General features: G+C 61.9%; 11 protein-coding genes across 11 annotated transcripts in view; 4 read left to right on the forward strand and 7 right to left on the reverse strand.

The window, feature by feature from the left end:
* Window positions 1–7: 7 nt before the first annotated feature.
* On the reverse strand, window positions 8–1240 carry RHTO_08002 (uncharacterized protein; the record flags this gene model as incomplete). Its single annotated transcript, XM_016421656.1, has 2 exons — window positions 8–67; window positions 122–1240. The coding sequence occupies 2 exons, from the start codon at window positions 1238–1240 to the stop codon at window positions 8–10; spliced, it is 1179 nt and encodes a 392-aa protein (XP_016273768.1).
* A 453-nt stretch (window positions 1241–1693) lies between these two features.
* Window positions 1694–3156, forward strand: RHTO_08003 (uncharacterized protein; the record flags this gene model as incomplete). The annotated part of the gene is made up of 2 exons (XM_016421657.1): window positions 1694–2059; window positions 2119–3156. The coding sequence occupies 2 exons, from the start codon at window positions 1694–1696 to the stop codon at window positions 3154–3156; spliced, it is 1404 nt and encodes a 467-aa protein (XP_016273769.1).
* Window positions 3157–3299: 143 nt separating this feature from the next.
* Window positions 3300–5710, reverse strand: RHTO_08004 (glutamyl-tRNA synthetase; the record flags this gene model as incomplete). Its single annotated transcript, XM_016421658.1, has 10 exons — window positions 3300–3404; window positions 3467–3657; window positions 3714–3831; window positions 3888–4289; window positions 4384–4533; window positions 4592–4762; window positions 4849–5007; window positions 5106–5191; window positions 5271–5343; window positions 5426–5710. The coding sequence occupies 10 exons, from the start codon at window positions 5708–5710 to the stop codon at window positions 3300–3302; spliced, it is 1740 nt and encodes a 579-aa protein (XP_016273770.1).
* Window positions 5711–5771: 61 nt separating this feature from the next.
* On the forward strand, window positions 5772–6818 carry RHTO_08005 (uncharacterized protein; the record flags this gene model as incomplete). The annotated part of the gene is made up of 1 exon (XM_016421659.1): window positions 5772–6818. The coding sequence occupies one exon, from the start codon at window positions 5772–5774 to the stop codon at window positions 6816–6818; it is 1047 nt and encodes a 348-aa protein (XP_016273771.1).
* A 235-nt stretch (window positions 6819–7053) lies between these two features.
* Window positions 7054–8883, reverse strand: RHTO_08006 (aminoglycoside phosphotransferase; the record flags this gene model as incomplete). Its single annotated transcript, XM_016421660.1, has 8 exons — window positions 7054–7227; window positions 7309–7522; window positions 7638–7786; window positions 7893–8103; window positions 8155–8262; window positions 8320–8604; window positions 8677–8775; window positions 8846–8883. The coding sequence occupies 8 exons, from the start codon at window positions 8881–8883 to the stop codon at window positions 7054–7056; spliced, it is 1278 nt and encodes a 425-aa protein (XP_016273772.1).
* Window positions 8884–9138: 255 nt separating this feature from the next.
* Window positions 9139–11678, reverse strand: RHTO_08007 (uncharacterized protein; the record flags this gene model as incomplete). Its single annotated transcript, XM_016421661.1, has 2 exons — window positions 9139–11363; window positions 11450–11678. The coding sequence occupies 2 exons, from the start codon at window positions 11676–11678 to the stop codon at window positions 9139–9141; spliced, it is 2454 nt and encodes an 817-aa protein (XP_016273773.1).
* Window positions 11679–13479: 1801 nt separating this feature from the next.
* Window positions 13480–16567, forward strand: RHTO_08008 (zinc finger, PHD-type domain containing protein; the record flags this gene model as incomplete). Its single annotated transcript, XM_016421662.1, has 2 exons — window positions 13480–14126; window positions 14191–16567. 2 exons carry the CDS (start codon window positions 13480–13482, stop codon window positions 16565–16567), a joined length of 3024 nt encoding a protein of 1007 aa, XP_016273774.1.
* Window positions 16568–16882: 315 nt separating this feature from the next.
* Window positions 16883–18950, reverse strand: RHTO_08009 (HbrB-like family protein; the record flags this gene model as incomplete). The annotated part of the gene is made up of 3 exons (XM_016421663.1): window positions 16883–18605; window positions 18661–18711; window positions 18772–18950. 3 exons carry the CDS (start codon window positions 18948–18950, stop codon window positions 16883–16885), a joined length of 1953 nt encoding a protein of 650 aa, XP_016273775.1.
* A 470-nt stretch (window positions 18951–19420) lies between these two features.
* On the forward strand, window positions 19421–20981 carry RHTO_08010 (cardiolipin synthase; the record flags this gene model as incomplete). Its single annotated transcript, XM_016421664.1, has 6 exons — window positions 19421–19502; window positions 19562–19600; window positions 19665–19873; window positions 19931–20155; window positions 20220–20518; window positions 20591–20981. The coding sequence occupies 6 exons, from the start codon at window positions 19421–19423 to the stop codon at window positions 20979–20981; spliced, it is 1245 nt and encodes a 414-aa protein (XP_016273776.1).
* Window positions 20982–21080: 99 nt separating this feature from the next.
* Window positions 21081–22322, reverse strand: RHTO_08011 (uncharacterized protein; the record flags this gene model as incomplete). Its single annotated transcript, XM_016421665.1, has 5 exons — window positions 21081–21254; window positions 21311–21467; window positions 21564–21838; window positions 21892–21957; window positions 22014–22322. The coding sequence occupies 5 exons, from the start codon at window positions 22320–22322 to the stop codon at window positions 21081–21083; spliced, it is 981 nt and encodes a 326-aa protein (XP_016273777.1).
* Window positions 22323–22637: 315 nt separating this feature from the next.
* The window catches only part of RHTO_08012 (nicotinamide riboside kinase), a gene marked incomplete at both ends in the record, with an annotated part of 1678 nt that continues 706 nt past the window's right edge, over window positions 22638–23609 (reverse strand). The window contains 6 exons of the mRNA XM_016421666.1: window positions 22638–22853; window positions 22968–22987; window positions 23054–23083; window positions 23152–23161; window positions 23222–23351; window positions 23437–23609. Coding sequence (XP_016273778.1) covers window positions 22638–22853; window positions 22968–22987; window positions 23054–23083; window positions 23152–23161; window positions 23222–23351; window positions 23437–23609 — 579 coding nt within the window. The remainder of the gene's footprint in view (window positions 22854–22967; window positions 22988–23053; window positions 23084–23151; window positions 23162–23221; window positions 23352–23436) is intronic.

Consider the following 23609-nt stretch of genomic DNA (forward strand, 5'->3'; position numbering starts at 1 on the left):
AAGAGCGCTACGACTCGTCGTCGGTGCTGCCGGCGGACGAATGAGACGCATCCGTATCGGTGGCATCCTGGGAGCGAAGAGGTCAGCAGCGGCACTTCACGAGGACCGGACGAAAACGTACGCCGGGGCACGTGAGCATGACCCACTGCACCTGACCCTCGAACGGAATCTTGGCCAACGCGAGCGCGCTCTTCTCCTTCTGCCTGTAGCAGTAGAAGCAGAAGAAACGCGTCCCGTTAGGCGTGTCTGCGGCTGGCGTGCGCTTGAAGTGCCTTCGCTCCGAGAGAGGCAAGTAGAGACATCCCAAACTGCCTTCGACCAGAGATGGGGGAAAGCTCATGAGGACCGATTGGATGAGGCTGTCCTTGTTTGGCTTGAGACTTGCTACTCGATAGTCGAAGACGACAAGCTTGCGCAGGGACGACAGTTGCGGCAGGAAGACGAGGAGGTCCTCGAAGAGATCGCCGATACGACCGTACAGGCAAAGCGAACGCAAATTCGAGGCCGGCGCAAAGGACCAGAGCTCAGTCTCAGTCTCGAAGTTGAAGATGTTTAGCTCCAGCAGACGAAGCGGATCTGTTGAGGCAGCAACGTCGGCGCAGATTTCGGTGGCCTGATCTCCTCCGGGAGGAAGCCAGATTTCGAGCTTGCTCAATGCGAGACGTGCACCGACATTGCTTGGCGATGCGGTAGCACTCGCGGAGCGTTCGTCGCTCGCATCGAACAGGACGCTTAACGTCTCGAGCGACGGCATCTTCGCCAACTGGTCCACGTTCGTCCGCCACTCCGCACAAGTCGTCCTGAAGTCGACATCTTCGACGGTCGACCAGCTGAGCCCGTCTGCGAGCGTTGCGAGCGCTGCGGAACTGCCGGCAATGTTCTTGAGGTGGACATTGCTGAGCTTAGGGCAGCGCCCGAGCAGCTCGATCACCGCAGCTGATGCCTCCTTCACTGTTGGGCGCTCGCCTCCAGACCGGCCGTTCATTTGAGGCGCAACAAAGGAGATCGAACGGACGAAGTCCGTTTGCTGCGGGTTCCTGAGGAGGTATTGGAGAACGTCTCCTCCGTCGAACGGCAGCAGAAGGTCGCGCAGCGCAATGCGGTAGCCGTAGTCGCGCCAAGCCTGGCAGACGCCTGCGAGGAGGAAGCCCTGCCTCAGGCGCTCGCTGTCCTTCGTACCTGCGCGGAGATGCTCGAAGATGACTGTCTGGACGTCGTGCGGCAGGCTGGTGATCGGCATGGTGTGTCGAGGATCTGTTCAGGCATCGGACGGTCAGCACAAGCCCTCGCGAGTCACTGAGCGAGCCAAGGATGCAGGCTCTGATGAGAAACGGCGAGCAGAAGAAGGCGACGAGCACGCAGCGCGGGTCGGTCTCGGTAGCTCAACAAGCTTAGTAGGAGTCTGGACAGTGCCTCGCGAGCACTCTGGCAGCGAATCGAGGAGAGCGGCGAGGTGGACAACGAAGAGATGCTGTCATCGCAGGCTTAGCCTCCCACAACACGCTTATACACGCTCAGAGTCCTCGCTTAGCTACTAGGACATCGCTGAGCAGCCCGACGAGCCTGCTCGACGCCCCGCTCGCGGCAACGTCTCGTCCCTCGCGACCTCTCGCTCCTTCAACACCCCGGACCATCCTTGCAGCAGCACGCAACCTCGAGTCTGAGCCGGCCGGCTTCAACGAGACTTTCTGTGATGGTATCAGCGGACGTAGGCCCAATTGGGACACCTACTCGCGCCGAGCGACCCTTGTCACCCTCGACCTCCCCCACCTTTTCCCGTTCCGCCTCCGTCACTCTCGAGCCGTACGACTCGCCGCTCAAGCCCACGCACGCAGATTCAACTTACGCCTCGGGCGGTCAGGAGACGGACTTAGCAGAGGAGGACGAGGATGGAGATCTCGGTGTGCGACTGAGCAGGCGGGACAAGGGTAAGGGGAGGGCGGTAGACGAGGAGGGACAGCCTGGGAGCATGCAGAGGAGGGAAGGAGAGGTGCAAATTCAGGTGCAGGAGGAAGCGGACGAGGTTGACGACGCCGCAGAGGAGCGAAGGGTGCAGGAGGTGCGTCTGCGCGCTAGTCTCGGGGGCTATCGTCCCAAAGCTGACGCATTGCGTCGCAGAACCTCGCACGATGGTCCCGGGCAGACGCGAAACGACGAGCGTCGCTGCGACGCTCGACGACGAAACTCGTCTACCCTTCTCTCCCTTCTCCTCCGCCTCTTCCCCCGGCCTCCACCTTGATACGCCGCACATCGACGCTGCTATGGACCGGCAGCACACGTCGACGAGGGACGGGAAGCGTGGATGCAGAAGAGCTGGAGCTTGGCAGAGCCGGGCAAGCGGCGGGAGAGTCGAGCGTGTCGGACCGCCGCGGCAGGCGACGACTGAGCGTCAAGATCGATTCTGGCCGAGACGGCTCACTCGATGAACAGTCTGAAGCCTCACCTGCGCCGCAAGATACGAAAGGATTCGCTCGACTGGCGGAGGAGGATGAGGAACTCGCACAAACACCGATCTCGGAGCGCCCGTCAGCCGACTCCGCCCAGAATCCCTTCTCCTCGTCGAACGCCTCCTTCGCGACTTTTGACACGGCCCAAACGCAGAAGACGATTCGTACGACCCGGACAGGCTCGCGCTTCGTCGAAGACCTCCCTCCTCTGCCGCAATCCCCACCTTCGCCTTCTTCGTCCCTGAATCGAGATCCGTTCACCTCGCCTCACGCTTCACCGTCCAAGCCGGCACATCACATTGTCGACGTGATCGTTACGCACCCCACCCCTTCCCGCCCAACACCCTTCTCCCGCCCATCTCAGCAAAGCGTCGCGACGTTCGCCTCTACCACCGCACCTTCCTTTGCGTCCGAGGCAACTACGATGACGTATCATCGCCAGCTCGGTCGTCCAGACTCGCCTGAAGCGTACAGCACAGGCTCGAGTCCGCTCGCTTCACCTGGCCTTGGCAGCGCACGAAGACGGCGGGCAGGCGGTCGCGAAGGAGATGGTCGAAGCGACTCGAACGACTCGTATGGTCGACAAGGGCTTGAGAAGGAAGAAGAGATCGGATGGCTTGATTGGCTGCTGTGCGGATGCTTCCGGACGGGGACAGGGCAGCGAGACGAGGAGGTCGAGCAGCAGGGGCGGACGAATCCAATGGAGTAGTAGGTCTCGGCGATAGTCGAATGTTGCAACAGTATCACCTTAGGTGGAACGATCAGTTCGAGTTCGTGGCGAACAATGCGAGTTGCGAGGATGAGAGCGTACAACACCAACGTCGATGCTCAATATACTGCTGTGGCACTGGTCTATGCGCTCGCTCGCTCCTTCGCCCATGCCAATCCGCTGTCTAGTCGCGCGAGCACCTCCGCCTTGCCGAGGACCGAGACGATGTCCGGAACGCTTGCACCGACCTGCGACAGAGAATCAGGTCAGTCTCGCGCTACGCGAGGAGCTGCAGGCAAATAACGCTCACCTTCTGACCCGTCAGAGCATGCCTGAGCGGCATCATAATCTCCTTCGCCGCCTTCTTCCCGTCCGGGTGGCTCAAGACGAGCTGGTCCAGCGCCTCTTTGACGGGACTAGGTGCGTTGGGGATACTTTGCGGCTCGAAAGCCGAGTCGGGAAGTGAAGAGACGAGGTCGCGGACTTTTGAGAGTGTTGAGGCTACGAAGGAAAGGTCAGTTCTGCGCGAGCGGCGAAAGGCGCACGGCAGAACGTACTGTAGACTTCGGGCGAGACGCTCTGGTAGAGCTTGGTCGCAAGTGCCGATGAGTAGTCGGGCGCGAAGAAGAAGTAGGGGCCGAGGGAGGGGATGTCAAGCAGCTTGTAGATCCGGTCCTGCGGAAGAGGCGAGTCAGCAGCGAATCTTAGCAGAGCGAAGGCATGACACGCACCTTGAGCGCCTCAACAACCCTGATCACGTAGCTCTCGTCAGCGAGCGCCGGCTTTTCCTCCGACAGCTCCGGCCACTTGTCCACCAAGATCTGCCTCGCCCGCTTCGCCAACTCCGCCCTTCCTCCGCCCTCGCTTCGGTCCTCCAGCTTCAGCCGAATGTGAGCTCGATTCAGGAAGTCGAGTTTCGCAGCCTGCATCGACGCGCGATTCTTGTTGACGGCTTCGAGCGAGAACTGGGCGATCAAGTCATGGAGAGGGAGGACGTCGGTGTTGTCGGAATTGGGTACGGCGGAGGCGGCTGACTCGGAGTCTTCCGGAGGCGAAGAAGAGGCGGAGGACTGAGGGGACCAGCCCATCAGGGCAACGAAGTTGAGGAGCGCTTCGGGTTCGTAGCTCTTGGCCTGCGGGGATTTGGAGTCAACGATCAAGCCGGACGAATCATGCTGCAGATTGAAGCAAGTGAAGAGGCGCAGAAAGGAGGCTCGGCTGACGTACAATGTAGTCCTCAACCCGCACATCGCCCGCCCTCTTGCTCAGCTTGCTGCCGTCCGGATTGACGAGGAGGGGGAGGTGTGCGAACTTTGGCCGTGGCAATCCAAGCGCATCGTAGAGCTGCATGTGCTTGGGCGTCGATGGTAGCCATTCCTGCTCACGGAGTAGAGGGTCAGCAACCCCTTCGCTCTGCTTGTCCTTAGAAACGTACCTCTCCTCGCAGGACGTGCGTGATGCCCATCTCGTGATCGTCGACGACGTTCGCAAAGTGGTAGGTCGGCAGTCCGTCCGACTTGCGCAGGACAAAGTCCTCGAGCGGCAGCGAGTCGTAGTGGATCGAGTCGTAGATGAGGTCTTCCTGCGTCATTGAGGCGTTCGAGCTCTGCAAAATCAACGTACGAGCAACGAGTTCGTCAGCTCAGGTGGACGAAAACGTATCGAGGACGCTAGACTCGCCTTGAACCGCACGATGTTCCTTTCGCCCTTCGCTAACCGTTCCTGCACCTCTTCCTCCGACAAGCCGAGACATCTCCGATCGTAGCCCTCGTTCGAACCTTCCTTCTGTAACCGTTTCCGCGTCGAGGCGAGTCGTTCGGGCGTGCAGAAGCAGCGGTAGGCTTTGCCTGACTGCGACTTGCTACAGGTAAGTCTCCGAATTTCACAAGCATCAATCTCGACCGAAGAGGTAGACGACTTCTCGAGAACTGTGCGTGTGCGGGACTCACCGAAATGAGCGGCTCGAGATAGCGATCGTACACCTCCTTTCGCTGCGACTGGAAGTACGGGCCTTTTCCGCCGTCCCGTCCTGGACCTGCGCGATACAAAATTCCTTCAGCGAAGCTCCTGACAGCTTGACGACCCCAAGATCTGCAGAGCAGTCTCAAACGCACCTTCGTCAAAGTCTAGCTTCGCCCATTCCAGCGTCCGCAACAGTGACTCGACGGCTCCTTCGACGTAGCGTGTCTGTGAGCATCCACCAAGCTCGTCAGCGCCTCGCTAGCTCCAGAGAGACCCGATTCGTAGCTGCCGAACGAGCAGAACGCACCTGATCCGTATCCTCGATCCTCAGCACCCACTTTCCGCCCAGTTTCCTCGCCAGCAGGTGGTTGTACAGAGCTGTTCGGAGGCCGCCGAGGTGCAAGTAGCCTGTCGGAGAGGGCGCGAACCGGAGTTTGGGCGGTGTCGATGATGAAGTTGTGGGATTCGAGCAGCCGGCGTGCAGTGGTCGTTGGGAGGCGGAGAAAGCGCGAGACCCGTACTTCAGCTGTCCAGTAGCACAGTGAGCTTGTCGGCTGAGCCGCAGAAGGTGTGGCTGAGCTCGCGCGAGCATGTTGAAGTCGAAGGAGATGAAGTCAGTTGGGCTGTCCCTCTCCCACTCGCTCACTCTCGCTATGAAGCCGCTCAGGATGAAGGAGACGTTCAATCCGGACGAGGCAGTCCTGCGGGCAGAGCGCCGCGCCGCCCGCAAGTCGCGCAAGAAGCGAGCAGCTCGCGCCGAATCCCTCACTCCGCCACGCTCTCGCTCTCGACCGCCCGCAACGACCGTTGCACCCGACGACTGGGGTTTCGACGAGTCCGCCCTCCCGCCCGAACAGGCGTACAAGAAGACCCGGACGGACGACGAGTTCTACGAGAGTTTGGCGGACGCGGAAGCGCAGGATCAGGGCGTGGGATACTATGAAGACGAGCTTTACGCTCGTCAGGTCCCTGCGTATGCGAGTCACTATGGCAGTGCGGCGGCAGCAGCGGCGGGGATCGAGCCTGGGGGAAAGGGGAATTGGCTGAACCAGATGGACGACGAGGAGTACGCCGAATGGGTGCGGGCCGGGATGTGGCGGCGACGGAACAAGGAGGAGCTGGAGCGGATAGAGCGGGCGGAGAAGGAGAGGAAGGCGAAGGAGGAGAAGGAACGGGTCGAACGGGAGAAACGGACGCGGGAGGAGAGGGAACGGATACGAAGGTTGGAGAAGCGCAAGAAGCGCAAGTCGGAAGAAGAGGAGAAGGCTGCGAGGGCGCGGTACGAGGACGGCTGGAAGAAGTTGCAGCAGGCCGTCGCGACGACCGCTCCTCCCGCCTCGACCGACACCGCGACAGACGGCGACTCTTCCTCCTCCGGCACCTCTACGCCTGCCTTCCCTCTCCGCTTCACCGACTTTCCCTGGCCGCTTTACCCACCAATGGCTTTCCCTCCGCTCTCCTGGCCCGCCCTCACCGATATCACCTCCACCGCCATCTCGACCTTCCTCCTCCCTCCCTCTCTGCAAGCCGACAAACACAAAGCCGTTCTCCGACAAGCCGTACTCGCCTACCATCCGGACAGGTTCGAGCGATACGTCCTCAAGATCCCAGAGGAGAAGGAGGACGTGCGGGAGAGGGTGCGCGAGTTGGGCTTGCGGGTTAGCCAGGTCTTGAACGACCTGTCGAAGAAGGGGGCGTAGGAAGAGAGGATTGTGCGTGAGGAGGCGGCGATGGGATCGTTATGACGGCTGTACCCTGTTGTTGTGCGAACAGCGTTTGCTCGTCCTTCTTCCGCTCGTGCTGCTCGGGACGGCGCTGCGGGCTAGCGTTCTTTTTGCTGACACTCACTACCCGTTGTACCTCACGCTTACGGTGAACTCCGCGAGAGAAAGCCAACAGAACAAACAATGCATATCAAGACCCACTCGCCTCCCTCTACAACTTCGCCCTCGAGTTCGCCGCGGTCCCCGGTCCATCCGCAAACAGTTCAATGTGCTGCACCGCCAGCGACCCGACGAGCGGGAAGATCTTTGCGTGCTGGGCGGCTTTCGCGGACGAGGCGTTTCCTTGCGCGACGCGCGCTGCGATGCCTTGCGTGATGACGGCGAGCTGTGGAATGCGCACCCGTTCAAATCGTCGCAGTCAGCAAGAGAGCTTGAGCGACGAAAAGATCGAGTGGACGAGACTCACGCGGAAGAACGCGAAACTGACACAGCCCTCCCACCTCCTCTTTCCCCTCATCGCCTTCTCCTGCGTATCGATATCGACGTTGCCCATCGCGCTGACTTTCGCGGTGGACTCGTCGCCGCCCATGGCGGTGATGAAGTCGAGACCCATGTGGGAGCACCAGGAGGAGAGGAGAGTTGAGGGAGGGGGAATGGGGAGGGCAGAGGGTGGAATGCCCCTGCGAGCGACGTTGAAAGCGTAAGCGGGCTTGGTTTGACGACTGCATGTCGCCGTCGAAGCGGGACGACCGCCTCGAATCTGAGAAGGCCCCTCTTCGCACGCCAAAAACGCACCTCAAACCCGTCAAGTATCCCTGCCCGCCGCTCTCACTCGGGATATAGAAAGGCTGGAGGAGGTTGGCGAGGTCCGAGTAGGGGTGGCCGAGGGTTGAGAGTTCCCAGTCGAGGACACCGATTACGCGCGGTTCGGTTGGGTGGAAGATCTGCCGTGACGAGGAGTGTCAGTCCTGCGCGTCGAGGATACACTGAAGTACAGCGGTCGTGTTCCGCCGGAACAGGACAGCGGATGCGAGGTCGGCCTCTACGCACCATGTTGTCAACCTTGAAGTCCCCATGAATGACCCTCGCCTCCAAACTCCTCCCGTTTGTACCCGCATCAAAGCCCTTGTCCGCCTCAGTCCCAGGCAAGTTGCGCCCGTACCAGTCGAGCAAGAAGTCAATGCGCGGGATAGGGCCGACAGGTTTGCCGGTCTTTGCGTTGACGACTTCTGACTGCGCTTGTGAGACTTTCGAGAGTGATCTGCGCGGACGTGCGTCAGTGGAGGGAGAGTGAGAGAACGGAGGAACGCACCGGATCTGGCGAGGGTAGAAAGCGGCTGTCGAGCCGTAGTCTCCCAAGCCGATTTTCTGCGGGTCGAGCGCGTGCAGAGCCGCCAGCGTCTGGATGATCGACATCCACCTGGGCAAGAGCGTCGTCAGCAAGCTGTCGAGTGGCACAGGAAAAGGCGCGACCCACAAAGCCTCCCTCTCCTCCTTGGTCTTGATTTCCGGCATGCGGACGTCCTCAAACTTGCGACCCTTGAGGTACTCCATCAAGTACCACTGCCTCCCGATGACGCTCTCGTCCTTGCAGAGGTGGTAGACCTTGGGGACTGGCACGCTGCCGTCCTTGCCGAGCGCATCGAGGATGCGGTATTCGCGGTCGATGGCGTGTGCGGTTTTGGAGATGAGCGGGCCGGGCGGGCGGGTGCGGACGACGTAGCGCTTGCCGTTGTTGCCCGAGAGAAAATACGTCGGGTTCCTGCGTGCGAAGTGACCGGCTGTGAGTGTGAGCCGGCGAGTTGAGGAGGTGGGGAAGAGCGAACGGACGCACGACTGGCCAAAGCTGAACTGGAACACCTCGCTGTCAATCTTGAAGCCCTTGACTTTGTCCTCGATGTACGCGCGGAGCTTGTCCACGTCGAGGGGAGTCCTGCGAGCGTTTTCGAGCCGGTGTTCGATGAGTGGGGAGCGACGGAGGGCGGGAACAACGCAGTGCGCACCTGATGGGCCCGTACTCTGTCTCTGAGGGAATAGCCATCGTGGCAAGCGCAGTCTGAGCCGTAGCGAGCGAGAGTGAGCGAGGAGAGCAACGAGGCGAAGTGGAAGCCTCCGGGGACTCGACGCGCGCCGACACCGGAGACGATTCGCGACAGAGCGACATCGATGCAGCGGCTGGCGAGTATGCGCTACCTCTTGAGAACGACAAGCTGATGACCCTCTCCAAGTACGAACCGGAACGAACGAGAGACGGCGTCGCAATCGCACGCAAGGCAACTCGAAAGTCCCTCCGTCCTCACTCGCCAATTACCTCCCTGACGACCGTCTCGAACCGTATCCGTCGCTTGTCGAGCCCTGCCACGTCTCGCCGCTGCCCCGCCCGCGAGTACATCCTCCACAACCCGCTCAGCGCCGCCTTCAACGCCTCCTCCTCCTCCTCCTCCTCGCCCACTCTTTCCTCCTCCCGCTCAACCTCCTTCTCTCCCCACTCTCCCTCCTCCCTCTCCTCCAACACGCCCTGAGGATCCCCCATCGTCCCCCTCACAAGCTCCTCCAGCATCCCCGTCAACCCCGTCGCCGTACTATCCACACTCCTCCTATGCCTTTCCGGCGGAGAGGGGAGGGCAAACGAAGGCGCGATAGAGCTGGAGGGAAAGACAGCGAGCGAGGGGAGAGGGGTAGTTTGCGAGCCTTGTCGCTGGACGGGCGCAGATGAAAGGGTCTGGGGAGGAGGAGGGGCGATGGCAATTGTGTTTGCCGACGAGCCTGATGAGCTTGGGCTTGAGGAGGCTGAAGAATTCGAAGCGGCTGGAGGAGCCCAGAACCCCCCGTTCCTCACGGGAGATCTCAGCCCCTCTCCAGCTCCTCCTGCAGCGCCATTCGATACAGCCTTCGGCGTCCTCGGCACGCCCGAGCTACTTTGCGAGCGCTGAGTGTGCGGTCTCTTACTCAGCGAGGACGAGGGCGAGGCGAAAGAGTGAGAGTGTGAGACGGTGCGTGTTGGAGTCCGAGGTGCAGGAGCTGGTGGGAGTGCTTTTGCCGGACTTCTCGGCGCCGAAGTCGGACTCGATGCTGAGGTCGAAGGATACGAAGCACTCGTAGGCGTTCGCGCAGGCGACGTCGGACTCCTCTGCGCCGTCTGCACCGGGAAAGTCCCCCTCGGCGGACTCGTGCCCCCTCCCCCTCCTCCTCCGGGGGCGTTCACATACACCGACCCCTCCAGCACCTGCGTCGTGGCCACCCCGATCCCGTTCGCAATCGCATTCGAAGCGGGTCGTGGGCGTGAGACGACTGGGAAAGCGGGGACTGAGGGGAGGGCTTTGAGGATATCTGAGGGAGTGCGGGCGTGGACCTTGGGGCGTGAGCGTGTTGGGGAGGGACGAGACTGGCTTTGCGACTGGGCGGTTGAGAGGGGAGGAAGGACGACTTGAGCGAGTGAGGCAGATCGAGCGGGTCCGACGTCCAATCTCCTCGGCGTAAACTCCTCCTCCTCCTCGCCGTCCTCACTGAGCTCAATAAGGAAATCGTAATGCGACCCTCCGCTCCGCACAGAAGCAGCCGTATCGGTCGCCGAGAACCGCGAGATTTCCGGGTTGGGTTGGGTAGGGGAGATCCCGAAATGTGAGTCTGGGAGAGGGGGGAGGGTGGTGGAGAAGTAGAGTGGTCGTGCGTCCGCAGCGGGGTCAGAGGTGGAGGAGGAGGAGGAGGGGAGGGAAGAGGCCGAGTCGCGGGTGAAGTGGAATGAGGGTTGCGGGTTGTGAGGAGCGAGAGGTGTAGGTGGCGTCGAGTCGTCCTCTCCTAATCGCTCGAGCCGGGGGTCGTTGTCTTCCTCGCCGACTTGGCTCCCAACCCCGCTGTACGAATCCCAGTACCCCTTCTCCTCGTCTTCCTCCGTCTCTCCTTCCGCTTCCCGTCCATTAGGCGTCTTCGCTCCGTCTTGCTCTTCTCCCTCCTCCTCGTCCCACCCAGCCCAAAAGTGCTCCGCGCTCGCAATCGCTCCTCCATTCCGCTCTTCTCCCTCCTCCTCGTCCTCCTCCTCAGCCGCGGCTCTTCGCAAACTCGCCGCGTTAGATTCGTACCCCGCCATAGAAGCCATCAACTTCTCCTTCTCCTCTCCCCTCGCACTCTGCTTCCCACCCTTTACATCTACACCTCCTCCACTACTTGCAATACCCAGCGCTTGTACGAGTCCTGCGGTAGAGGCGGCAAGTGCTTCATCCAGCGAGGGGTACCACGATTGTCTGGCGGAGTGGGTAAAGGGTGAGGGAAGAGCTTGGAGTTCGAGGAAGGTCCATCCTGGTCGGACGTCGTCTTCTTCTTCCTCGTCCGCTGGCTGTGGTGCGCCACCCTGAGCGGCGGAGAGAGGGGAGACAGCGCCTTCCCAGACCAGTACGACGCCTAGCGCGGCGGAAGAAGAGGAGGAGGGAGAGTGTGGGAGCGAGAGAGGGATGAGGCAGCGCAGTTCTTCGAGGTCATGGGAGAAGAGCGGGGCGGAGGGGGTGAGGTCGTCGAGCGAACCGGCTGTGCGCACGCAGGGTGATTACATCAGCGTCGTCTGGAACGAAAAGAGCGGACAACAACGCCTGAAGACAGTCCCCGAAACGCACCTTCGACAACTTCCCTCCTCAACCGGCTCACCTCCTCGTCCTTCCTTCCGAGCGTCCAATACTCGTCGTCCTCCGCCGTCAATCCAAGGTAATGCGCGGCCTGTTGCGCCGACTGAGCGAGCAGAGTGCGCGGGAGGTTGATCGGGTCTGCGCTGAGGATGAGGGGGAGGAGGGGGACGAGGAAGGACAAGGGCGGGGTTTCTGCGGGTGCTCGTTGCGGTTGTGGCATGCTCGAGTCTTGCCAGAGTCTTGCGAGAGCGTGAGAGCGGAGTGAAGGAACGACGAGGGGAAGGCGATCGCTCGTTCCAGGCTCACTCGAGTTCATCACCACTCAACGTCCACTCTCCCGCTTGTGGATGCTATCGTGCACGCGCAGTCGAAGCAGAGGCACAAGGTGATCCTGCTAAGATGGGCGCACTCACTCGTCGAGGCCGCATCGTGGGTGGTGTTCTCCCTTCTCCTCAAAGCTGATGAGGGCGTGGTAGGCTGGCAGCGGGCGGTGGGGACTTTGTGCTCCGTTCAGAGTGTCGAGATTGGTGTACGGGAGGAGGACACGGGCTGGCTTTGACGGTCAGACGATGCACCATCGCTGGAATCGCTAACTTTCCTCCTCAGCCCTCCCCTTTGCCTCCCCAACGGCTCGTTCTTCCGCCTCGCGCCTTGCGACTCAGCCGGTGCCCTTCCTACGGAGTCTCGACATGCTCTAGCATCGACTGCACCAGCTACAGATCCGCCGACGCGCTCGCAACCCGCCCATCACACGGCTCACAACCGGCACCTCGCTGGCTTGGCCTTGCACCGTCGCCTCACAAGGTGGAGACTGCAGTCTCAGCTACATTGTCGCTGCCTCAGCTCAGTAATGCTCCTCCAGCTTGCCTGACCTCCCACCGCCACTGTCCCTGGACGAGCCACACGTTCGTCTCTCGCACTTTCGGCTCAATCCGCCTCCCATGCCTCACGCGCCCTTCCCGCCGTGCTCTACCAGCTCCCACTTGCCACTACCAAGGCCACACGCCGTTGCGCATGTCGTTCGAGCCCAACAACGCGTTCAGTCGCGCGACGCCATTTGGGTGTGATCGTTAATTGACGGACCTCTTCTCTTCTAGAAGCCCACAGTCCGCCGCCGAACAGACAGAACTCTCGCTCACACTGCTATCCTGCCGAGTAATAGGGAGCGGAGAGAGGGGATGCCCGGGACAAAGGGTTTCACGTCCGCGAGGCCTGCTCAGGGGAAAAAGAGTTTGAGCGGGTCTGGAATCCATACTCGGTAGGCTCGATTACTCCTGACTGTATTCGCGAGAGCTATTAGTCGCCATCTCGCCTCGTCGCCCGCTTGTCATACCTCGACCTCCTCCCGCTGCACCTCCTCTCGCTCGCTCTCGACGGACCCAAGCTCGACACCGACTCGCAGGCAGGTTCTTAGCGAGCGACTTGACGAGCTTACGCCTGAGCCGTGCTCTTTCCTTCCTGTGAGTCCTGGTCCGTTGAAGGCGGAGTGCCAACCCACGAGGGAGGTGAGAGGGGGTGGGTCGAACGGGTCTCGCAGCGCACGGGCGGGGTTGGGCTTGTCAGGCAAGGGCTGTGGAGCTCCTAGCAGGCCTTGCAGCCTTCGAGCGAACCCGTTCAAGCCGTTGCGAGCTCCATCACCCACTCCCCCCTCCTCCTCATCAAATCCCCACCTCTCGATCCCGTCCTCACACCAGCTTGACTGACTCGCGTTCGTGGGTTCTGGACTCGCAGTACGACCAAAACCGCTTGCAGAGCGGAACGACCCGACTAGGTGGTGTGTAAGACCTGGACGACCGGACGACGGCGACCCACCCTTCTCTCGCTTCTCTCGACTTGCGCCTTTCGGTTCTCGCTTCGAGCGGATCCGCCTCGATAGCCTTCCAACACCCCTCGCTCGTCCCGCCTGACCTCTCTCCGCTTCTCGCCAAAAATTCCGCCGTCGGACCCCTTCCTCCCTCTTCATCACACCCCATCCTCTACCTTCTCCCTATCCGCCTTCCTTACTCCCTTAGCCGCACACCATGTCCTCCCCCTCCACCCGCTCCACCTCCCGCCCGCAGCGCAAAGAGCGTCAAACGCGGCTACAAGAGCACCTGAGGACTGTGAAAGGTCCGGGAGGCGGGAGGAGCGCGAGTCCTGCTTCTGCTTCGGCGCCGAAGGGTGCGCAGAGGGGACGGGGGGCGGGTGCGAAGGACGTGGAGGAGCAGGAGGCACAGGAGGAGGCTGGGGAGGCGAATAAGGCGGGGAGGCCGAGGAGGAGGGCTGCGCAGAGGGTCGTGATGAAGGAGGTCGAGTCGAGTAGCGAGTCGGAGCAGGATGACGCGGGCACCGAGCAGGAGGAGGAAGAGGAAGAGGTTGAAGAGGAGGAGAAGAAACCCCGCCGTGGGGCGTCAAGACGGACGAAGAAGCGACCCTCGCCGCAGCAGGAGAGCGACGACGAGCTTGCTCCCGCTATCAAGACCTCGGTGTCGACTCCCGCCCGCCCTTCTACCTCCGCCCGCAAGTCGCCCTCGAAGCAGCCTCCGCCCTCCTCTGCGCCGGCGAGCAAACGCAGGCGTGAGCCGAGCAACCTCGACCTGCGGAATGTCGAGGAGATGGATGCGGCGGAGGTCAAGCGCAGGCTGGAAAAGGAGAAGAGCGAGTTGATGGCTCGGCTTTCGCAGCATGGGTGCGTCTCGCTGAAGACTAGCCCTTTTTCAGAAGCGTTGCTGACGCTGGTATCGCGCCCGCAGCATCGTCCCGCAGGCAGACGTCCTCGATCGCGCCCTCCGCAGCATGTCGAGCTCAAACGAAAAGCTCACGGTCGACGGCTTCCTCCGCTCGCTCTCCTCGCTCGACGCCAACGTTTCGCCTATCGCCGCCCAACAGCGCCCGACTCAGCCACCCGCACTCACGGTGAGTGTCCAAGCGGCCAACTCGGCTGCGAACGGCAAGAAGGTCTCGTTCAACACGCTCGCATCGCCTTCGACCCCTTCGTCTGCCGAACGTACGGCGTTTCTCTTCCCGAGCCCGTCTCAGCAGGCGTCCGCGACGCTTTTGCCTCCGACTCAGCCCGGCTCGCTCCTCCCGCCTGCGCCAGCGTTCGGCGACCCGCAAACCAAGCCCACGCACCCCGGCGCCGCTCGTGCAGCCCGCCTCTCAGCCTTCGCCAGCCGTTCCTTCTCCGCGCCAGATATCCCCACGCTCAACACGCTGCAGACGGCGGTTCCAAGCGGCTTGTCCATCCCTCCTCCGCTTCCCTCGCCGAGCGCCGCATCCGGCCTCGTCGCCACCTCCGTCGCAGGAATGGGCCGAGTCGCCCTTTCGCGCCGCAGCATGTTTGGCTCGATTGGCTCCGACGCGATGCAGCAGTCGCTCTCGTCGCCTGTCGAAGCCGTTCCGCCGCAAGGTCTCCTCCCCGCCTTCAGCAACACATCGTCCTCCGCGCTCCGCCAGTCCCGCTCGAGTCCGATCAAGCCCTCGAGTACGGCTGCGAAAGTCCACTCGGACGCTTCGAGGCTCTTGAAGCTCCAGTCGTGGCTCGACGATGATGGCGAGACGACCGAAGACGAGGACGAGAAGCGGTCTGGAGCGGCTGTGGCGGCTGAAGCGACGTTCAAAGCTGTCGCTGCCAAGTCGGCCATTGCGTCGGTCCCGCCTCCGAAGGGGATGAAGATGGTGGATGTCCCGGCGAGCGACGACGAGGAAGGCGGTCCTCGCATGCGTGTCGGAGGCAAGAGCGTCCAAGTCCTCCGCCAGTCGCACAAGCGCCAGCTCGACGACCACGTCGACGCCTCGAGCATGTCGACCAGGATGTCGACTCGCTCGGCTGTCAAGGGCAAGGGCAGGGCTGTTGCCGAGTGCGTCTGCGGCAAGCAAGCCGAGGGCAACCCGAACGCGGTGCAGTGCGCCGAATGCGACGTCGCATTCCACCTTTCCTGCCTCAACGTCGCTTCGGCTCGCCAGCTCGCCTCGCCCTGGGTCTGCAACCGCTGCGCGATCGCGGGACAGTCCGCAGCGGAGAACGTGCAGACGACGCCTCGCATGACCACGAAGCGAGTCCGCATCGGCACCAACTCGACGCCGCACATTTTGTCCGAGCCGACCTTCGTCGCCTCGACGCCCGTCTCGGCCCCTCGCAGCAACAACTTCTCCTTCGCGATGGACATCGCACTCGCTCCCTCCCCGACCGCCTCGCCCGTCCGCCGCTTCACCTCCGCTGCTGCGCCGACAAGTCCGCCGCCGAACAAGCACCTCGTCATTCCCGTCACGCCTCAGTTCGGCGACGCGACCATCCGCGCGCCAGGCGACTACTCGCCTACTTCGCCGCAGAACTCGCGCGTCCGTGCAAACCGCACGAGGATGATCAGCAACGGCGCGGGTGGCTTCCTCGGTAGCGAGTGGCTGCATGGCTGGGACGGTCATGCGTACGAGCAGGGCGCACACCCGGCGCCTGCTCCGCCGAACGCTCTGAACGGATTCGTCGAGGAGGACTGGCCGTTGCCAGTTTGGAGCGACGTGACGATGACGCCTTCGCGCGCCCTCACCAACTCGACTCCCGCCACCTCGACTTCCTCGTCGGCATGGGACACGCCCTTCGCCCACTCGTCCGCCCATCCGTCGTCGCAGAGCCGGCGATCGAGCGCGACGTTTGGCCACCCATCCGCCTCGACCGGCCACTTCCGCACGCCTTCGCAAGACCTCCTCGCCGCGCTCGACCGCGACCACCACTCTCCCTCCGCACACCACACCTTTGCGCAGCGACTCTTCGGCAGCGCCGGACCCGCCGCAGATCACCAGCACTATGCTCACGATCCGGCGGCTGCACCCTTCTCCTCGCCTACTACCCGCCCCATCTCGCCGCTTAACCCCCGCCGCCAACTCCAACACGGCTATGCTCAGCACCGCCGCCAGCCCTCGTTCGGCGACGGTCTCGGCAGGCCATTCTTCCCGCCGCACTCGCCTCCCACCGCGCACTCGTTCGTCCCCGGTCTCGCGCACGAGCGCATGGCTCTCTCAGCGTCCATGAAGGTCTCGCACTCGGCTCCTGGCGGACGCATTGCACCAGGCGGGCTGATGGCTTCGCCTGGCGGGTACGGTGGAGACGGCTTTGATGACCTCCTCCTCTAGATCAAGACGTCCGACGCCTACACATCTTACACGCGTACGCATGCTTTCGCGCCGTTGTTCCCTCGCTTGTCTCTATCCCCCCTTGTCTATCCTCTGTGCATCACCTTACTCGTCTGTTTCCCTCACTTCGCTTCTGTACCGCTTGCTCGCCTTGATTAGTACCTCCCCATCTTTCCGTCGCATGTCTCCCTCTCTCACCCTTGCATACTTGCAAAGAAAAGTACATTCACGTTGAAGCGTTGTGTCGAAGCGGACATGAGATTGCGAGCAACAGTGGGAACAACAGAGCAAGCGGAACAGCACGGGTCTACAGCATCACTCCAGTACGTCCCCCTCGACGGCGAAGCCGCTCGCGACTCCTAGCTGCGGCACCGCCGACAGTTCGACCGCCTTCTTCGACGAGTTGCGCCTCAGCAAACCCCTCCTCAACTTGTCTCCTCCCAGACTGACCGACCCATGCCCGCTGCCAGGCCTCGAAGACGACGACTCATCCGCCACGGCGTCCTCGTCGAGCTTCGAGCTCGCACCTGAGGCATAGCTGTTCGCCGAGTCGCTCCGTGAGAGCCAAGGTCGAAAACTGCGCCTACGCTGCTTCTTCACTTGCTGCTTCTCCGCTTCGGCGCTCGGTGCGACGTCGAGCGAGGCGCGTGAAGTGACTGCTGCTGGAAGAGGGTGGGGCATGGGGTGTTGCGAATGGTCGATGTGAGGCGGCTCCTCGTCGAGCGAGTCCATCGTTCGGCTGCGCTGCCGTGCGGTGATCTTGCGCTCGGTCGTGGACAGCAGATTGTGGTGTGCTGACGGGGCGGTCGGGGCGAGAGGAGCGAGAGGAACGGCGGCGGGAACGGGCGGTGGGAGGAGATGCGTGTCGTCCGACAACGACGAGGGCCCATCGGTGAGCATGAGTGGTGATCCCGTCATGCCGGTATTTGCGCCCGAATCGAGCGCCGAGCGACCCGCGTCGTCCATCGGACCTACGATGACGGGCGTTCCGTACCCTTCCGACGCTGCCCTCGGTCGTCGACTGTCTCCGGCTACGCGACCTGCTGCTCGCGCCACATCATCACTGTCGAAACTGCTCCGTCGCCTGCGGTATCGCGAATTGAACTCGGGTCGGATAGCCCGCATCAGGCTGTCCATCTCTTGCTGCCGGTCGTCGGCGGTCAAGAGCGACGAGAGGACGGCGATCATCTGCCGACGACGAGCGAGAGCTTGTGAAGCTGCTGCTGGACCGATTTCGGACGAGATGGGCGCTGAGGCGGAGCCACTGAATGGATCGGACGGGGTGGGCGGAGAGGCGAAAGTCGAGGGCGAGAATTGCGACATCGTGGGCGAAAGAAGCGTATTTGACGGCGAGGGGAACGAGGAGAGAAAGTTCGGGTCGGGCGAGAGACGGGAGGGGGAGGAATGCTGCCGTTGAGGATGTGGAGACGGTGGCGGGACAAAGGCTGGAGACTGGGTGCCGTTCTGAGGCGGAGGTTGCGAGCGGGTTCGGCGGATGTCGGGAGGTGTAGGAGACGCGGACGGTTCTTGGCTACCCTGTCGCGACCGCTCGACATCGGGATGGCCAGGCGGCACGCGGTACAGACTCTTGAAGAGATGCAAGAGGCGACCGATTTCCGGATGGATGATCTGGTCACGAAACTCGATGAGAGCGATTCGCCGAACGTCGATGCGACCTTCTGCGTGACCCGTTCGTCCTTGCCGCTCGCGCTCCTCCCAGGTCTCGCCGACTGCTGCGCGAAGGCGGTCGTCGGAGCGGAGGACCCAGAAGACGGCTTCGAGATGCGGGAGGATGCCGGTAAAGAAGAAGAGCCAAATCTCGTTGAGGCGCGAGAGGAGCCGGTCGTCATTGAGAGGGGGTGCGGGTGCGAGAGGGGAGAGCTTGTTGGCGAGGGTTGTGAGTCCGGTGCGAATCAGGTCGGTCAAGTCGGCGACAAGGAGGCCGGTGACGAGAGATGAGAGATTGACAGAGGGGAGTTGGCCCTGTAGTCGGACGCGTGAGGTCTGGCAGCGTGCGAAGGTGCGCTGGACGTGAGTTCTGCGAGAGCAGAATGTCAGCGAGCGCTTTCTCCTCGGTCTGCGACTCCACTCACAGAACAAGCTCGTTCAACTCCTCGACGTAGCCCCGCATGCCTTCACCATTGCTGTGCAGAGACGTTGTGAGCGGGACGTTCTCAATCCGCCAACCTGAAAGCCGGACGTACAAGAGCGGCAACACCCGCACGCAGACCTGCTGCCATACGTCGTCGACCTGTCGGGTGTCCACGACCGGTTCGAAGGCGGCGGCAACGTTCTTGGCGCTGTACGACTCGAGAGTGCGGAAGACGGGCACGACGGGAGATGTTGTCGAGGGCAAAGTCGGCGTTCTTTGGCCTGGCCGCATGCTTCCCGCCCTCCCAAGTCCACTCAAACTCAGCCGACCGACGCCTGTGCTACTCCCAGCCTGTTCTCCCAGCCCACTCGACCGTCGACGAGTCGGAGCGAAAGACGCCGCGATGCCTTGCGCGATCCGCGAGTTAGATCGCTGCAGACCTTCCGTCACGCTCGAGCTACGCTTCCGCTCGAGCTCCCTGAGCCGCTCTGCGCTCGCTCGTCGCTGTGTTGTCGATGTTCGGTGAGGGGATCCTGGTTCAGAGATGAAGGCGCCTCCGTCGGCGTTCGTCGCGTAGGACGCCATGCCACGCCTCGAGTACCTCCGATAGCACTCCTTCGAGCGATAACAGACGCGAACAAGCCAATCAAGCGGAGTGGGAGCGAGGGAAGCTGGATGACCGCAACGCGGACCTCGGTTCGCCCTCGACTGCTCACTCGTCTGGCTCACTCGCGCTCTTACGGCTTGTGTGCGTTGTCAGCATGCTCAGAACAGCTGTGTCTTCCGCACTACCCCGGTCGGCGGCCGCGTCGGCTTCCTCTCGCGGCGGACGAGTCCTCACGGGTATGCCTCCGTATCCCTCGTCCTTCTGCGGCGAGCTGACCATTTGTTTGCCATGACAGCCTCGCAGACCGCATCTCCAGCGCGGCGATCTATTTCTAGTGCGTTCTGCCGCTTTCGCCTACTATCTCCTCCTCAGGCTAATCCTGCTTTGCGCCCTTGCAGCCGCGCCCAAAGGACCCTACTTCTGCTTCGACATCGACGGCGTCCTCAAGCAAGGCTCGCACGTCCTGCCGCAAGCCAAGGCCGTCCTTCAGATCTTGAGCGGCAACAACCCGCTGAAGCGGAGATACCCCTTCTTGTGTGTCACGAACGGCGGCGGGTCTCTCGAGTCTGAACGGTGCAAGAAGCTCACGAAGGAGCTAGAGGTCGAGGTGCGCTCCTTTCGCTCTTTCCAGCGACCCCGTCGGCTCACCCGCTTTCGTCTGCAGATTGGCGAACACCAAATCGTCCAATCTCACACCGTCTTCCGCTCTCTCGTCCCGCAGTACGCCGACAAGCCCGTCCTTGTCGTCGGCGGAATCGAAGATCGGTGTCGACGGGTCGCGGAGGCGTACGGGTTCAAGCATGCGTACATCCCAGCAGACGTCTTGGCGTGGAAGCCGGCAGTTTGGCCTTACCACAAGTTAACGGAGCACGAATGGACTTACGTCAAGGTGCGAACGCTGCTTCCGACGTCCATGAAGCTGAACTGACGGAGCCTGTCGCTGCCTCACTCAGCATGCCGACTTCTCCTCCGTCTCCTTCGCCGCCATTCTCGTCTTCCACGATTCTCGAGATTGGGGCCGCGACGTCCAACTCGTCCTCGACCTCGTCCGCGCGAAAGACGGCGTCTTCGGGACTTCGAAGAACCCGAAAGACCCTTCTCAATGGACGCCTGGGCGCCAAATTCCCGTACACTTTTCGAATCCCGATCTGTTGTGGGGAAACGAGTTCAGCCAGCCGCGGTTTGGGCAAGGGGCTTTGCAGGAGAGTATGGCCGCGGTGTACAAGTTGACGACTGGGCACGAGTTGCACCGGTGCGTTCGACTCTCATCTCTTCCTTCGCGTTCATGCCCTGATTCTGAGATGCTATTTCGCTTCCCTCGCAGAACAACGGGCGGCAAGCCCACCAACGCAACCTACACCTACGCTGCCCACCTCCTCTCCTCCCAAATCGCCCACCTAACCTCCGGCACGCCTATCAACCTTCACCCCACCTCCTCCTCGGCGCCTTCTCTCCCCGGTCGCGTCTACATGATAGGCGACAACCCCGCGTCGGACATTGCCGGCGCCAACGCGTTTGGGTGGGAGAGTATCTTGGTGAAGACTGGGGTGTTCAGAGGAGAGAAGCGGGAGGACGCGGAACATGTGCCCACGGTAGTGGCGGAGGACGTGTGGGAGGGAGTCAAGTGGGCACTCGAGAGGGAGGGGGAGGGTGAGGCGGTTAGTCGGATGCCGGAGGAGCATGAGACGATCGCAAAGGACGGGCCGAGGGAGTAGATAGAGCATGTGCAGGTTTATTGCAAGCTACAACGCGTATAGAACAGCTGTAAAACGAAGTCGAGTGTCTATTGCACGGAGAAGAGGCGAGCCAGCGCCTCAGAGACGGGTAGGGAGGAACTTGGTGCCGTCTCCGGCGCTCTTGAAGGCTGCGAGTCCGGCGATGATGCCGATCGCCATGAAGAGGAGCGAGACGATGCCCCAGATGACGCCCCAGCAAACTGGGGAACCGCCGTAGCGTCTCGCAAAGACCGAGGCGTCGCTCTCGTTGACCTGCGGAAGGGCAGGTCAGCTTTCGGTTTTGTACAAGTGAGCAGTCGAGTACTCACCTTGCGGAAGATCAGGTCGTCACAAATGTCGTAGATAGAGTATAAGCCCGACATCGTTCCGAGCCAAAGCATGTAGTACCGCAAGGCCTCGCCGTGCGCGATGAACCAGAAGGCGACAATTAGGCCGGTTGCGACGAGGATGGTGAGGATGCTGAGCCTGCGAGTTTAGGGAGTCAGCGACGGACGTTGAGGACCGTTTGGAGGGGCAGGAGGAGGAGGCAGTCGAGTCGAGCGACGAGAAGGCCGGACACACCAATCTCGCCTCGACCACCACAGCGTGATCAAGAAGCATACGCCGACGACGAGCGACGCAATCTTGGAGGCAACGACGTTGAATCCGCAGAAAATGAGAACTGCGCCGATCAGGCTCGACCCGAGGTAGCCTGCCGGGAGGGTGATCCAGCCAACTCCGCCGGCCATCATCGTCACGCCGCCTTCGCGAGGGTCAAGCTCGATCGACTTGACTTTAGCGCCGGTGCAACAGCCTGTTGCGGCGTGGCCGAACTCGTGAAAGGCGATTGTGAGCATCTGCGCAGGGATGGGTCAGTCGACTTCGTGTAATGCTGGAGGTTAGGCCACACCTTCCACGGCCAGAGGACCCAGCGGACGACTGGCAGGTTCCACAGGACAGTGATAACGACAGCATACTGCGGACGGGAGGAAGTCAGTCTGCTGTCAGAACCGCACTACGGCCCGGACTCACTGCTGCAATGACTCCCAGCGTAACCTTCTGCGTGTCCGTCGGCGCCAGACTCGCCCTCTTCACCAGTCGACCGCTCGACGCCGTCTCCAACCCTCGAATCGCCAAGACCCCCTCTCCCGCCGCAGACCACGCTTCGACCGGCAACGACGCGCGTTTCTCGCGTCGCCGTACACGCTGCATCTTTCCCGGTGCATCCAAAGCCTCACGATCGGCTGAGGAGGCGGCGACGGCTGCGAGGACGGTTGAGCCGGGAGCGGTGGGTGCGAGGTCGAGCGGCGATGTGAGGAGCAGCAGCGGTGCTGGAGCCATCGTAGGCGGTCCGTTTGAGCTGTACGCGTGTTCTTCGGCGGCAAAGGCGACTGAGAGAAGAGAGGAGTCGAGGATCAACCGATTTCCGCAGTCGCGTCGTCTTTGGCCAAGGCGGTGCACAGCGGTGGAAGATGGCGAGCACAAAGACTGGCAGAGCTGGCGACTACAGCGACGACGGAGAAGCGAAAGAAGGAGGAGAAACGAGCGGGCAAGACAGAGCGAAGTTGGGACCCCTCCTCGACTGTGAAGCGCAACAGTCGTCGAAGTGGCTTGGACCGGCCTGTATGGAGTGCACCGTCTAGTATATACCCGCGTCTACGGCTTTGTCCACCGCTCCTTCGTCTGCCCGCTCTTGACCGCCCCGTAGATCCTTGCCGCCGCCCGGTCAACCATCTCGTCCATCGACAACTCCTTCGCCTCGAACAACTCGACGCCTTCGATTGCAGAGGAGTCGATGGCGCCGGACTCGACGTCGCCGTTGACAAAGAGAGGGCGGTGCGCTTTGAGGTAGGCTGGCCAGACGCATTTGTCCTGCGGGATGCGAGGATGTGTGTCAGTCTTGCCGCAAATTCCTCCGAACACAGCTCTGAGCTTCGCCCAGAGGGAGGCCGGCGAACGTATGGGGAGCGGAAGCAGCTGACTGACCCAGTAATCAGGCGGATCCCCTGCGAACGAAGCCGCAAAGCTACGGTCAGCGCAACTTTTGGAAGAAGAAGGGAAGCAGGACGCACGCCACAGCGACCCCTCTGGATCCGATTGAACTGATTAGCACACAATGCGTGCATTAACGCGCGCTCTAGCGAGAGAGGGCAAGGAAAGGGAGTCGTACCCGCCGTGTGCTGTTGCAGGATAAGGACGCGTCAGTCTTGCTCAGTGTGCGAAGAACTGAGCCGACGCACATAGCCATGCCGCTCGTATCTTCGCTTCTTGAGCGTCGCGTAGTCTTCTCGGATGAAGAACCGGAGGTCAAAGTTCCGCACACTCTCGGGATCGACGAGCATGAGGAAGCCTTCCGCGATGACGATAGTACTGCGGAAAGGGGACCTTCACGTATCAGTATCGGTGCGCATCAGAGTTGAAGACGCCGAGCCGAATGAAGAGCGCAAGGACTCACGGCTTCTCCTCGTCGTGCTGCAACAACTCCTCGAACCTGCTCCTCCACTTCTCCGTCACCTCCTCACTAATCGGCACCGGCACCTGCTCATTAAGATGATCATGCGACACATAACTCTCCGGCAGTTCTCCCTTCTCCCTGAGTTCCCTTATCGTTTCCCTCTGTCTATCCCA

Source organism: Rhodotorula toruloides (genome assembly GCF_000320785.1).
Source record: "Rhodotorula toruloides NP11 unplaced genomic scaffold Scaffold9, whole genome shotgun sequence".
Taxonomy (NCBI): domain Eukaryota; kingdom Fungi; phylum Basidiomycota; class Microbotryomycetes; order Sporidiobolales; family Sporidiobolaceae; genus Rhodotorula; species Rhodotorula toruloides.